A 14350-nucleotide genomic window follows, 5' to 3' on the forward strand; every position below is an offset into this window, starting at 1 on the left:
GAATAAGGCAGCAGCATATGCTCCTCCTCAGCCATTAATGTGCATACGGGGACCATAAAGACGTCCTTTACAGCTCCCACAAGGGTAGTCCCTACACTAAATAAAAGGGAAATCTATATGATAAACACCTAACCTCAAAAGTGAATAGAAAAAAAAACCCCAAAACATTAACGTTATACAGCTATAGTGCACACCGGATATATAATCCTACAGCTCAGGAATAAAGTGACGCTGAATGTGACGGTCAGATCACAAACAACACCGGGAACTTAAACAAGTGTGTGTGTGTGTGTGTGTGTGTGTGTGTGTGTGTGTGTGTGTGTGTGTGTGTGTGTGTGTGTTTCCATGATCCGGCGACATTGCAGGCCCTCGAAATCTTGAGCATGCTCATGGCTCATTTCAGCAGTATCAGTGCAAGAACAGAAAACAACTTCTCCACTTCCGGTCATGCGCAGTGAGCCTGAGGCCCGGATGCGTATACCCACCTTGTATGGCACACTGGCGGTACTGAAATGAGACACGCGCATGCGCAAAATTACCAAGAGCGGTGAGGACGCCGGCTCATGGAAATAATGTCATCATGCCCTTAGGGGTGTGATAACACAGAAAGAGGGTTGACTAGTCTGGGGAAAACTATGCCCCCCTCAACTAGTGAAGGCCCTAATATGCATATGAAAAAATAAATGCCTTTTTTTAAACATTGATTTTAGAGAATTATGTTACAGAGAGCTAGTTAGGAAGAGAATTTTGACTTCTAAGGGGTACTTTGCACACTACGACATCGCAAGCCGATGGTAGCGATGCCGAGCGCGATAGTCCCCGCCCCCGTCGCAGCGGCGATATCTTGTGATAGCTGTCGTAGCGAACATTATCGCTACGGTAGCTTCACATGGACTCACCTACCCTGCGACGTTGCTTTGGCCGGCGAACCGCCTCCTTCCTAAGGGGGCAGGTCGTGCGGTGTCACATCAACGTCACACGGCAGGCGGCCAATAGAAGCAGAGGGGCGGAGATGAGCGGGACGTAAACATCCCGCCCACCTCCTTCCTTCCGCATTGCAGCCGGGACGCAGGTAAGGAGATGTTCCTCGCTCCTGCGGCTTCATACACAGCGATGTGTGCTGCCACAGGAACAACATCATAACATCGGTCCTTCCAAAATTATGGAAATGACCGACGCTACACCGATCATGCGATTTTGACGCTTTTGCGCTCGTTAATCGTTGTAAAAACGATTCACATACTCTGATGTCGACAGCGACGCCGGATGTGCGTCACTTTCGATTTCACCCCACCGACATCGCACCTTCGATATCGTAGTGTGCAAAAGTACCCTTAGTGTGAGTGCTGCTGGGTTGGAGGACATAGGGGATCAGAGTTTTCCCTTTGAGCTCTTTTTTGGGGATATGTTGCAGAGAAGCCATGATGCATACGGTGTCTTGAACTTAACCGACCCGAGTCTTTTTTTCAACCTAGTAACACATATCCTATCTGCACATTACATTCCATAAGCAGTACCATTATATCAGATAGGCAGAAACGCACCTGTGATTTGTAGGTACGAGGAGGTAATTAACATAATAGTCTTTTGCACAGGTTAGAAGAATGAGGCTAATCAAAGCTTCGGTCCAGTTTATATTCCACTTGGCCCTATAATTGGTGCATGCTTTAGGAAATTTTCAAGACAAAACATCCATTGACCAAAAAGTATGTCCGATATTCCAAGAATTCCAGAGCAAACTATTACTACAACATCTTAATTATTGGTCAGACTTTAAAGGGCCCAATTCATTAAACCTGGCATTTTGTATACCAGTCGTAATGTAAACACGCAGAGTATGATGAATTCATGGAGAGGTGCAAGCCGCTTAATAAATTAGGCACATCCGTCACCTGCCATGCGCCTCCAGCGGAAGGGTTACTTGGAGAACATTTCTGGTGTAACTTACCCCATTAGGGCCCTTTTAGGCGTCCGATCACAGATCCCAATTCCAGGACTGGCCAAGCATCTCCCAGCCCGAGTGTGACATATTTCTATGAAGCTGCCACGCTCAAGTTGGAAGACATTCGGCCAGTCCATGCATTGTGATTCGAGATGGGACAGCTGATCACAGACATCTAAAAAGGAGCCTTTAGACTGGCACAAACTGAGGAATTTGAGGGGCAGGGTTCACCCCTTCCCCCCGTCAGCTTATCCCATATTGTCGGGATCAGTTCAAAAACGCCAAAAGTCACAAAATGTCTGCACAACTTTACAAAAAGTTAGCAACACTTCGAGGAAAACTGGCAAACACCCCGGAGCAATCCCTAAATGCCTGCATACAAATGTAACACAATAAAGTAATGTGAACACAGCGTGAGTGGGACCGTACCTGCTAAATCTACCTGGTCAGTAAAAACTAGAATTGCCAAAAACAGAACAAGACCAAGGAGCCTCCAAGAAGCCACATACATTAGAATAAAAGGGCAGAATAACAGAATTTCTGAACCTCTAAAAAGCAATGACTTCTCACACAAGGGATCGGTTTCATAGGACATAGTCACCATTGTCAACACATACATATATACATACACACACATATATATATATATATATATATATATATACACATATGTGTATGTGTATATATATATATATATATATATATATATATATATATATATATATATATATATATATATATATATATATATATATATATATATATGGCATTTCCTTTCATATATAAATAGTAGAGCCTGGAATATTTCACCCGTGTAACTGACACATAGAAAAATATAATGTAGTATATAAAATGTATACCTATGTAAACTTTATTTTACTACGTGTCTGAGATATAGCCAAACAATCAATTCTAACCTGTGGAGGAAATAATATTGAAAATATTTATTTTATATTGTAATCATAAGATCAGAGGAGAAAAGGGGAATAGTAATAATTTTATTTCTATAGCGCCAACATATTCTGCAGCACTTAAAGGGAACCTGTCAACACTTTTTTGGCCTATAATCTGCGGCCACCACCAGTGGGCTCTTATATATAGCATTCTAACATGCTGTATATAAGAGCCCAGGCAGCTGGGTATAACATAAAAATGACTTTACAATACTCACCTAGAGGTTCGCTCTGGTGCACAACGGTCAGAGGGGTGGCGCCGTTCTCTGGGACCGGCGCCTCCTCTTTCGGCCATCTTGGTCTTCCTTATTCTGAAGCCGTGGTGCATGACGCGTCTACATCATACACATGCGCCGCCATTGAGCTCCTGCGCAGGCGCACTTTGACCTGCCCTGCTCAGGGCAGATCAAAGTATTGTAGTGCGCCTCAATACCGGCCTGTGTGTGTGACGTAGACGCGTTATGCACCGCAGCTTCAGAATAAGGAAGACCAAGAAAGCCGAAAGGGGAGGCACCGAGCCTGAAAAACGTCGCCACCCCTCCGACCGTTGTGCACCGGAGCGAACCTCTAGATGAGTATTGTAAAGTGTTATACCCAGCAGCCTGGGCTGTTAGAATTCTGTATATAAGAGCCCACTGGTGGTGGCCGCAGTTATAGGGCAAAAAACTGGTGACAGGTTCCCTTTAACAATAAGCAGGGGTGTGTACAGACAAAAAAAAAATAAAGTAACATACAGTTCTCCAGTTACAGGAAAAGCGAGGGCCCTGCTCACCAGCTGACAATCTATAAGGGAACTTTGTGTCGAATATCATTTTTTTTTTTATATATATTATATATATATATACACACACACACACATACATATATACATAGATATATACATACATATATATACACACACACACACACACACATATATATACACAGACACACACACACACATAGTACTATATATTGTTCCCCACATATACATTTTTATTGAATTTTAAGTGTAAAAATATTCTGAATACAAATTAACATATAAAGAAAATGCAGCAATCACTAAAGTACTTGAGCAATTGACAAGAAGCTGCTTTCTAGAAATAGTTATTTGGCATCGCCAGAACGCAGACGCCAGCGAGCCTTGCACATGTCTCCAGTTACCCGATTAGGAAGTTAACCCATTAGATAACAGTGGATCATGAGCTCTGTAGTATTTTGCAATACACGCAAAAAAAAAAAAAAAAAGTACATGGAGGGGAGAGAAACAACATAATCATAAAATGCTTTATAGTTCTATCCTCAAATTTCACTAGTGAATTAATCCTGATTAAATTAATCCCTTGAGAGAGAGACACACACATATATATATATATATATATATATATATATATAATATACACACACACACAATCCTGGGACATCTAATTTTTACAGGATAAATTGCCATTATTAACCTGAAGTTGTATTTGATCTTGAAGATTTTAAAATGCTGCTGTATAATTACGGATGCCACGAGGACGTAAGATGCGGACACGGAGATGACGATATGGATGAAGATTGTATGAGTTCTCTCAATGAAACTCATACTATTTTTCACATGCTTATCTGAGCCCAGGCTTAGGGCTCCTTCACAGGTCTGTACAGTTTGGACCGATGTCTGATCACAGTGCACAGACTGGCCGCGGCTCTCCCGACCAGAACGTGACAGCTTGATATATTTCCATGAAGCAGTCACGCTCGGGTTGGCAGATATGTGGCCAGTCCGTGTATTGCAATCACACAGTAGACCGAATTGTACGAACGTGTCAAAGAGCCCTCAGTGTGAAATGGTTTTTCTTTTTCTTTATTTTAGTTCTCAGCTAAATCTACAGTAGAATATACTTTTTTTAATAGATTCCCCCCCCCCCCCCCCCCCCAAGTATTACATTTTATTTGTTATGTTTTATATCCACCATAGCGTTCCAGGCCTTTTTAGTTAGGGTCAATTTTCGCAGTCTTTAGGAGGGAGCATCGCTCACGGGTTAATAATGAAGCGTTCTGGGAGCCACGACTCCCCCAGAGAGAGTCCTTAAATATTAGTGTGGAAGGATGGGTCTCATACTTATCCCATAGGATAAGCGCTGCATGAGACCCATCCTTCCACACTGATATTGACTCTAATCCTGCGGGGCTGCGGCTATTCACCCTATAACTACGTCTTTATTGGCGTTGTGACTGACACAACCCCTAGAGGTGAGTGCATCCATTTTCTTAACTGTAACCAGATAAGACCCTATTGCGCTTTTTCTCCTCATCCCAGAGAATCCTGGGAGCCACAGTCCCTTTTAAAAGACCATTAAAATCAGCACTAAATAAAAACGCCCATGTCTCTAGAACTCTATGGCCGACTTAAGGGGTTATCCACTACTTTTACATTGATGGCCTATGGTTAGGCTAGGTCATCACCCCCACCAATTAGCTATCCTTGGTCCCGGTGGCTGGAAATTCTCAGTTCCGGAGCTGCTCCATCTTCTGATAGTGGCTGGGTCCGGTTACTGCACATCCACCTCTCATTCTAATTAATAGGAGGCGGATATGCAGTATCCAGCCGGTATCAGAAGACAGAGAAGCTCCGGAGCTGAGAATTTCCAGCTGCCTGCTGCTACCGCCGGGACCGAAACAGCCGTTCAGCGGGGGTGCGGGGTGTCGGACTCCGGCTGGTCAGTTATTGATGACTTATCCTAAGCATAGGCCATCAATGTAAAAGGAGTAGTTATATCAGCACAGTTGTGTATTACGGTCACTCTCTCATTGTGCGCACTGGAGTATGGACCATGCACTCCGTACTGTGATTTTATGGTGGAAGGATCACAGACGAAGATGCTCAAGGAGGCTTTGCAATTTCTATACTATACACCATATAACTGTGCAGGTGTGATCACCTCAATGTCTCACTGTACTATCCCTTAAATATGAAATGTACCAATACACAAGAGATAGAAAAGTACAGAAAAGTACAGACTATATACTGCTTTTAGAAGTGATCTCCTACCTTCGAACCTACTGGTTTTAACGAACCTCTCAAGTCCCAGAAAACATGGAAAAATGCAGACCGCCTTGCTAGTTTCACAAATAAGGCCGGTTTCACACATCCGGTTTTTCGCCGGTTTGCCGGATCCGGCGCTCTCCCGTACAGACAATACAATACAGTGACAGCCCTGTAACTTCCAGGTCACATGCGCCGGTCACATGACAGCATGTGACCGGCGCTTGTTGCGCTGTCACTGTACTGTAGTCACTGTATGGGAGAGCGCCGGATCCGGCAAACCGCCGGATGTGTGAAACCGGCCTAATGGAGTGCCACCGGTTGCAGATCATTGAGGTGGCTTATTTCAGTGTCAAGTCAAAGAGCACCTAATAGGGCAGCACGGAGGCTCAGTGGTTAGCACAGTGGCTCAGTGGTAACACACAGTGGCTTTGCAGCACTGGGATCCTGGTTTCAAATCCCAAGGACATCTCACGTTTGCGTTGGTTTCCTCTCACACTCCAAAGACTGACAGATAGGGAATTTAGTTTGTGAGGCCGGAATATGATGGTGCTATGGACCCAACGCACAATAAATAAATATTTTTAAAGCATAAGGCTACATGCGCATGCTGCTTCTTTTTGTGTTCACAAACTGCAGCCAAAACTGCAGCCAAAACTGCACCTTGTCAGAGAGAGCCTGGAAATGTCACAAAAAACGCATGTAATTTTAGGTGCGTTTTTGGTGCGTTTTTCACACCCTGCGTTTTTGCTGCGTTTTTGTGACAAATGTTGACAATAACGCAGGAAGAATGAACATGCTGCATTTTATTTGTCACAAACCTTTGACAAATAAAACGCTGACAAATAAACTGCAACGTGCGCATGACAAATCTGACTTCTCATAGACTTTGCTGGGAAGTCAAATGTCAGAAAGTTCTGACAACAAAACTGCAGCCAAAAAAGCAGCAAAAAAGCAGCGTGCGCATGTAGCCTAAAAAAAACAAAAACAAAAAAAAACACCTAACATTATAGGATCATGTCACATCATCCAGGAAAGTCACTAGTAAGCCTGGATATCCCAGAATGAACCATTCATTGTGTGAGACAGTACACAGCAATCCTTACATAGTGTGATTCGTGTCAGCACATGTGCTCTCCACTTCACGTGGCGTTCACCATACCTGAATGATGAGGCCCAAGAAAAGGGACGAAATACTAAAGCAGCCCGACTGTTAATGCACACTCACACATGACCAGATTGCTCTTAATGTCTGGTGATGATGGCGCATCTTTAGGCCTCGTTCACATGGGAGTATTTGTCAGTATTTTGTATCAGCGTTTCTGAGAGAAAACCAGGAGTGGAACTTACAATGAAAAACTACAATTGGAATATCGACCCCTGTTCTGTGTTTTGGAGACACTCCTGGTTTTAGCTACAAATATTGATCAAAAATACAGATCTGTGAATTGAGCCTTAGGGCGTCGTCACATGCACCGATTTATCGTGCGATGGCGTGAGCGATCGCACCCGCCCCCGTTGTTTGTGTGTCACGGTGTCACACCAAGACGTTAAACCCCCGTCACTCGTACCTACCTCCCTAACGACGTCGCTGTGTTCGACGTCACAGCGACATCACACAGCGGCCGCCCAATAGAAGCGGAGGGGCGGAGATGAGCGGGACGTAACATCCCCCCCACCTCCTTCCTTCAGCATTGTGGGCGGGACGCAGGTAAGCTGTGTTAGTCGTTCCTGGGGTGTCACATGGAGCGATGTGTGCTGCCTCGGGAACGACGAACAACCGGCGCGCAGAAGGAGGAACGATTTTATGAAAATGAACGACGTGTCAACGAGCAACGATAAGGTGAGTATTTTTGCTCATTCACAGTCGTTCGTAGCTGTCACACGCTACGATATCTCTAACGATGCCGGATGTGCGTCACTACTGACGTGACCCCGACGGCATATCGCCCGTTATATCGTAGCGTGTGATGCCGCCCTTAGGCGGATTTTGCCACGGAAAACCTGCGGATTTATCTGGATTTTCAAGATAAATCCGCAATTTTGCGTAAGTACAGACACTCCCCATGTTATCCTATGGGATTTGGGGAGTGCTGTATCAATGGTGCGGTATATGCGACTGCGGAATATGCTGCGGATTTCCCGCAGCCGCATGTAACTGCATGTCAATTATTCATGCGGAAATATCTGCGGATGTCCAGCCCTTCCACTATGGAGATAGAGGGCGGGACTTCCACAGATATTTACGCAGGTTTACCGCAACAAAAAATGCTCGAATCCCGCCGCAATGGATAGCTGCGGAAAACCTGTGGACAAACCTGCGGCAAAGTCCGCGGGTGCGTTATCCCGCGTGCATATAGCCTTAAGGGCCCGTTACACGCGACAATTTATCTGACAATCGCATGTGCGACGTGACACGCCCAGATCATATTTACGATTTGCCGGTATCGCTTATAGGTCGTTTATTTTCTGTCATACAGAACGATCTTAAAATCAACGCATCAGCGATCAACGATATATTGTTGGACCCAGGCGGTCGTTTGAATGTTGGTCGATGTTGGCAGGGTGTCAAACGGAGCAATATGTCGGCTGCTTCCCCAAAATGAACAATTTTTTAAAAATGAACGACGTGTCAACGATGACGTCGCAAACGGAATCCGTGACCCCGACGACATATCTCCCGATAAATCGACGCGTGTAACGGGGCCTTTAGACTGTGTAGTCCAGGTTTATATCATTATGTTAGTTAGTGTCCACAAAGTCCCAACCAATGTTGGACAAATTGTCTACTTGACATAATGCTTTAGATGACACCCCGCTCTTTAGCGAGTAACATCCCCTCGGCACATATCAGAAAAACATATGTAACATGCCTAATACACAGGATAAATGTGGCACAGTATGAACTGGCCCAGATTAAAGGGAATCGATCATCAGGTTTTTGTTATTTAATCTGAGAGCAGCATAATGTAGAAATTAAGATTCTGATTCCAGGGATGTATAACTTATTAGGCTCTGTGCTGTAGTTTCAGTACAACCAGTGTTGAACATGTGCAAGGAGTAAGTTCCAATGGGGACAGTGATGAACACATCTGTAAAGCATGGTGTAATTAACAGCGCTATATACAGTAAGTGAGTAAAATAAACAAATAAAATGTCCAAGCAGTGGAAATTTTAGATCAATTCATCACTAGAATGTAGATTCATCTTTACAGGCAGTGATTACCTGAAGTGTACTTACTATTTGAACTGCCCCATTTACAGATATATCAGTATACACCAGTATGTTCTGCGCAGCAGCAAACAGCACTGTCAGAAACCCCCAGCAATCTGGTCAGAAGACTGATCAGAAGATTAATGGGGGGAATTATTTTCGGAAACTTTATTGCTCTGTTATCAGAATATTGCAGTAGTCTGAAAATCTGTATATTAGGGAATGGTACTTATGCAATTACTTCTTATCAGAGACGCCAAATCCTCAGAACACAAATAGAAAACAAACATTCTCATGCAAACACAGGACCTGAAAGGTCAACTCAGCACCCAAAAGCAGTAGTCTCCCGAAACACAGGCCCCGAAAGAGGTCATGTCTCCCGAAACACAGGCCCCGAAAGAGGTCGTGTCTCCCGAAACACAGGCCCCGAAAGAGGTCGTGTCTCCCGAAACACAGGCCCCGAAAGAGGTCGTGTCTCCCGAAACACAGGCCCCGAAAGAGGTCGTGTCTCCCGAAACACAGGCCCCGAAAGAGGTCGTGTCTCCCGAAACACAGGCCCCGAAAGAGGTCGTGTCTCCCGAAACACAGGCCCCGAAAGAGGTCGTGTCTCCCAAAACACAGGCCCCGAAAGAGGTCGTGTCTCCCAAAACACAGGCCCCGAAAGAGGTCGTGTCTCCCAAAACACAGGCCCCGAAAGAGGTCGTGTCTCCCAAAACACAGGCCCCGAAAGAGGTCGTGTCTCCCAAAACACAGGCCCCGAAAGAGGTCGTGTCTCCCAAAACACAGGCCCCGAAAGAGGTCGTGTCTCCCAAAACACAGGCCCCGAAAGAGGTCGTGTCTCCCAAAACACAGGCCCCGAAAGAGGTCGTGTCTCCCAAAACACAGGCCCCGAAAGAGGTCGTGTCTCCCAAAACACAGGCCCCGAAAGAGGTCGTGTCTCCCAAAACACAGGCCCCGAAAGAGGTCGTGTCTCCCAAAACACAGGCCCCGAAAGAGGTCGTGTCTCCCAAAACACAGGCCCCGAAAGAGGTCGTGTCTCCCAAAACACAGGCCCCGAAAGAGGTCGTGTCTCCCAAAACACAGGCCCCGAAAGAGGTCGTGTCTCCCAAAACACAGGCCCCGAAAGAGGTCGTCTCTCCCAAAACACAGGCCCCGAAAGAGGTCGTCTCTCCCAAAACACAGGCCCCGAAAGAGGTCTTCTCCCAAAACTCTCTGGATATTTCAAGTCAAGAGGAAATAACAGGTGAGTATAGACATGGTAATGACTTCTAGTGGTGGTTCTGCACTGTATGGCCAAGTAAATCTGGTATACCCCTCTCATTATGACATGCCTCACAGATTAACACACAAACAGGAACACATCAGTGTGGAAACAGAATGTACGTTTGGAAGCTAATCTGTAATGATTTTCTCTGAAATACAAACACGCCTGTTATTTTCTGTTGAACGGGTAGGAAAAAAAATACAAAAAAAAATTGTAGAAGTTCTTGACATCGTCAAGAAACAGGAAGTTAAAAAAAAAAAAAACTAACACCATACAGGAAGTTAAAAATTAATATAAGATGTATATCAGCCATTTCATTTACATGTGACCCGCGAAAGACAAAAAATACCGATGTCAGGTGTAATATTAAAGCCTAGCCTAAAAGATAAGACCCAATGATACAAGGAGCAGAGATAATAAACCAACCCTTCATAGCAGGGAAAGTATTGAGCCAAGTGACAGATCCCCGCCCCACAGAGGTGTATGAGGTACTATAGGCAGAAGCCCTTCGTCAGGTCTGACCCGTTTCCATGAGGTTTAGTAGAATATTATCCTAACAGGGAAACTTTCCGGCTGTCATGTCAGCCCGTTGTCACCTGTCAGCCCGTTGTCACCTAATGTTACCAGGTCAACAAGTTCATTTATACACACGTTTGTAAAAACAGAAATTAATGGCAGAGTACAGAGCCCCAAAGGTACACCATCCGGAACACTTGTCGAAAACATCCTCAATGGTTAATGGCAGCGCATTAAATAATCCGGACAAACAGCTGCACCTGATAAGTGCACATCAAAGGGAGCGTCCATGTACAGAACATGGCCTCTGAGGCACAGATAGGTTACTAATCACACGTCAACATGGGTCCGGCCATACACATCCACTGCTCCGTCACCAACAATCACAGCGGCAGAGTGGGATGTGCTCAGCGACTGGTGGTTGTACACAGACAGCCATCACATGGCTCCACAAACTAAACAGATGCAAGGAATCCATTTTGAGCTTAGCACATACTCCACCCCCCACCCATTCCCCACAAATACATAGGAACAAATCTGATCAAACCAATTCAAGGGCAACAATAAAATTACCGATCAAGGGACATATTGTGTACAGGCAGCCGTGATCGGGTTATATCCGAGCAGCAGATCGCAGCACGACCACAAATAGGCGTGAGGCGCAGAGACCTGTGCGATTCTGGGAAATGGCTGTTTGTTTTGGTTAAAATAGAATAGAGGTTATGGCTTCTCTGTATAACAGCACAGGTGGAGCAACGTTATTACCTGCATACCCATAATAACAACACAGCCCGGCACACTGTGCTGCACAGCCCACATACAACATGTTATTGTAAGAGCTGTCAAGTCAAGAGACCGTACGAGAAGCGTTAATGCAGAATGGCCAACACTATCCGGAGCCAGAAACATTGTGCGTATATAAAAGAGCAAAAGCACAACACAACATGGCTAAATGAACCAACTATACACATCACAAGATATACAGGTACAAGCACACAGACACAGGTGCAACCACACACAATATATACAGGTGCAACCACACACAAGGTATACAGGTACAACTACAACCACACACACAATATATACAGGCACAACCACACACAATCACACACACAATATATACAGACACAACCACACACACACAATATATACAGGTGCAACCACACACAATATATACAGGTGCAACCACACACAAGGTATACAGGTACAAGCACAGGTGCAACCACACACACAATATATACAGGCACAACCACACACAAGGTATACAGGTGCAACCACACACACAATATATACAGACACAACCACACATACGGGTACAACCACACACAATATATACAGGTGCAACCACACACACACACACACACACACGGTACACCCACATAAAATATACACAGGTATATCGCACACATCAGGTACAACCAAACACACACTATATACAGACACAACCACACATACAGGTACAACTGCACACACAATATATACAGGTGCAACCACACACACACAAGATACACAGGTACACTGACATAATATAGACACATGTACATTGCACACATCAGGTACAACCAAACACACACAATATACAGGTGCAACCATACACATAAGGTATACAGGTACACCCAAATATAATATATACACACAGGTACACACACATCAGGTACAAACACACACACAATATATACAAGTACGTTGCACACATGCACCACACACACACACACACACACACACCAATGTATACAGGTACATCGCATACATACACAGGTTCAAACATACACACACACACAACTGCGCACACAATATGTACAGGTAGAGTGCATACATACCACTGTACATCGCACACATACACTGGTGCAACCACACACACACATACATTATATATATATATACACACACACACACATACACACACAATACACAAGGTATACAGGTACATTGCATACATAATACAATATATACAGGTACATTGGCCACAATATATACAGGTACATTGTATACATAATACAATATATACAGGTACATTGGCCACAATATATACAGGTACATTGCATACATAGTATAATATATACAGGTCCATCGCCATACCCTAGGGCTGCCAGGACGTGAAGGTTTTATTCAGGTCTTGAGATAGTTTTTAACCCCAGAATCAGAGGGGATCGCACCACTTTACCTTTTTTTAATTAAACCTATTGATTTTCACTTCCACAAACACAAGCATGGAGAATATTACACGACCTGTCAGGGAACCAATTAGAAGAACTAGTTACAAAAAAAACCCCAACAACAACATTAACAGTCTGTGGCTATTAGAAAACCCCAAATAATACCCCGAAAACCCACCAGGCTGGCACCAGACCCAGCAGAACCCTCCGGCTGATGGCACAGGTCGGGCAGTGCAGCGGCTCCCACCCGAGGAGCATTATTTAAACCGAGTCCTGCGCCCACCCTCGCAGGGAGGGGTCTTCACTTGTTTTCCTCTTTTATTGAACCATCATAGATACAATGATACAGAATATAAAGGATAAATATTATCAGACGCCATGTCCCCATTACAGAACAGGGCAGTAGGTGTGATCCGTGCAGTACAGCCCAGCAATGAAGTCTGTGAGATAAACAAGCGATCAGATCGCCAGCGATGCTCGCAGCAGCCTTACCTTGTTTTGGATGCACCAGAGGCTCTTCTCTCTGCACTTGGGTGATGATACAGCTGCTTTCCATCTAATACTTGCTCGGATCCAGTGCTGATCGCGTCTTCCCAGATCTGATCTGCAGATCTCCACCCCAGCGATCTCCCTGGAAATCCCGGATCTGTCACTCTCACTCTACAATCCTCTCCGGCTTATGCTCACGGCTCGGACTTGCAGCTGAGCAGAAATCCCCGCACACACCATAGAGCGCAGACACAGGCAGGTCCAGCCCAAATATCAGAATTGGTTCAACATGGAGAATCCAGACTAAGAGAAGCAAAACAACAGAGGAAATAGGACAGCGGCAGTTTCAAGGTCCCCCCAATACTATAGATAAACAACCTTCCCCGATCTGCCTCTTCCGCGCTGCAATCCCCTCTGGAGCTGCACCCCGGGAACGTAGCTTGGCGGACAATTAAAGGCTATGATCGTCAGAGCGGAGAAAATAAAAGATTTCGTGGAAATTAAGCTTTGTTTTCCTAGAGCAGGGCAGTGCGATCGGGGAGACTTGAAACCGCCGCCGCCTGGGATTGGCTGATAGCTCTGTGGGCAGTATAAAAGGGCGGGACTGTGCGATGCAGTGTTTATCTAACGACATTCCAGTGCAGGAGCCCAGTGCAGCTAATGGCTGAGCAAAAAGGACAGGGCTGCGGCTCCAGCCTGCCCAGGAGTCACTCCATCACCCACCTGCCCTGCCCAGGAGTCACTCCATCACCCACCTGCCCTGCCCAGGAGTCACTCCATCACCCACCTGCCCTGCCCAGGAGTCACTC

General features: G+C 45.2%; 1 protein-coding gene across 1 annotated transcript in view; it reads right to left on the reverse strand.

The window, feature by feature from the left end:
- Positions 1 to 14086, reverse strand: part of CTDSP2 (CTD small phosphatase 2) — a 70097-nt gene extending 56011 nt beyond the window's left edge. The window contains exon 1 of the mRNA XM_075337114.1: positions 13545 to 14086. Within this exon, the coding sequence (XP_075193229.1) occupies positions 13545 to 13608 (64 nt within the window). The 5' untranslated portion in view covers positions 13609 to 14086. The remainder of the gene's footprint in view (positions 1 to 13544) is intronic.
- Between the last annotated feature and the right edge of the window lie 264 nt (positions 14087 to 14350).

The sequence above is a fragment of the Anomaloglossus baeobatrachus genome, chromosome 2, assembly GCF_048569485.1.
Source record: "Anomaloglossus baeobatrachus isolate aAnoBae1 chromosome 2, aAnoBae1.hap1, whole genome shotgun sequence".
NCBI classification, from domain to species: Eukaryota; Metazoa; Chordata; class Amphibia; order Anura; family Aromobatidae; genus Anomaloglossus; species Anomaloglossus baeobatrachus.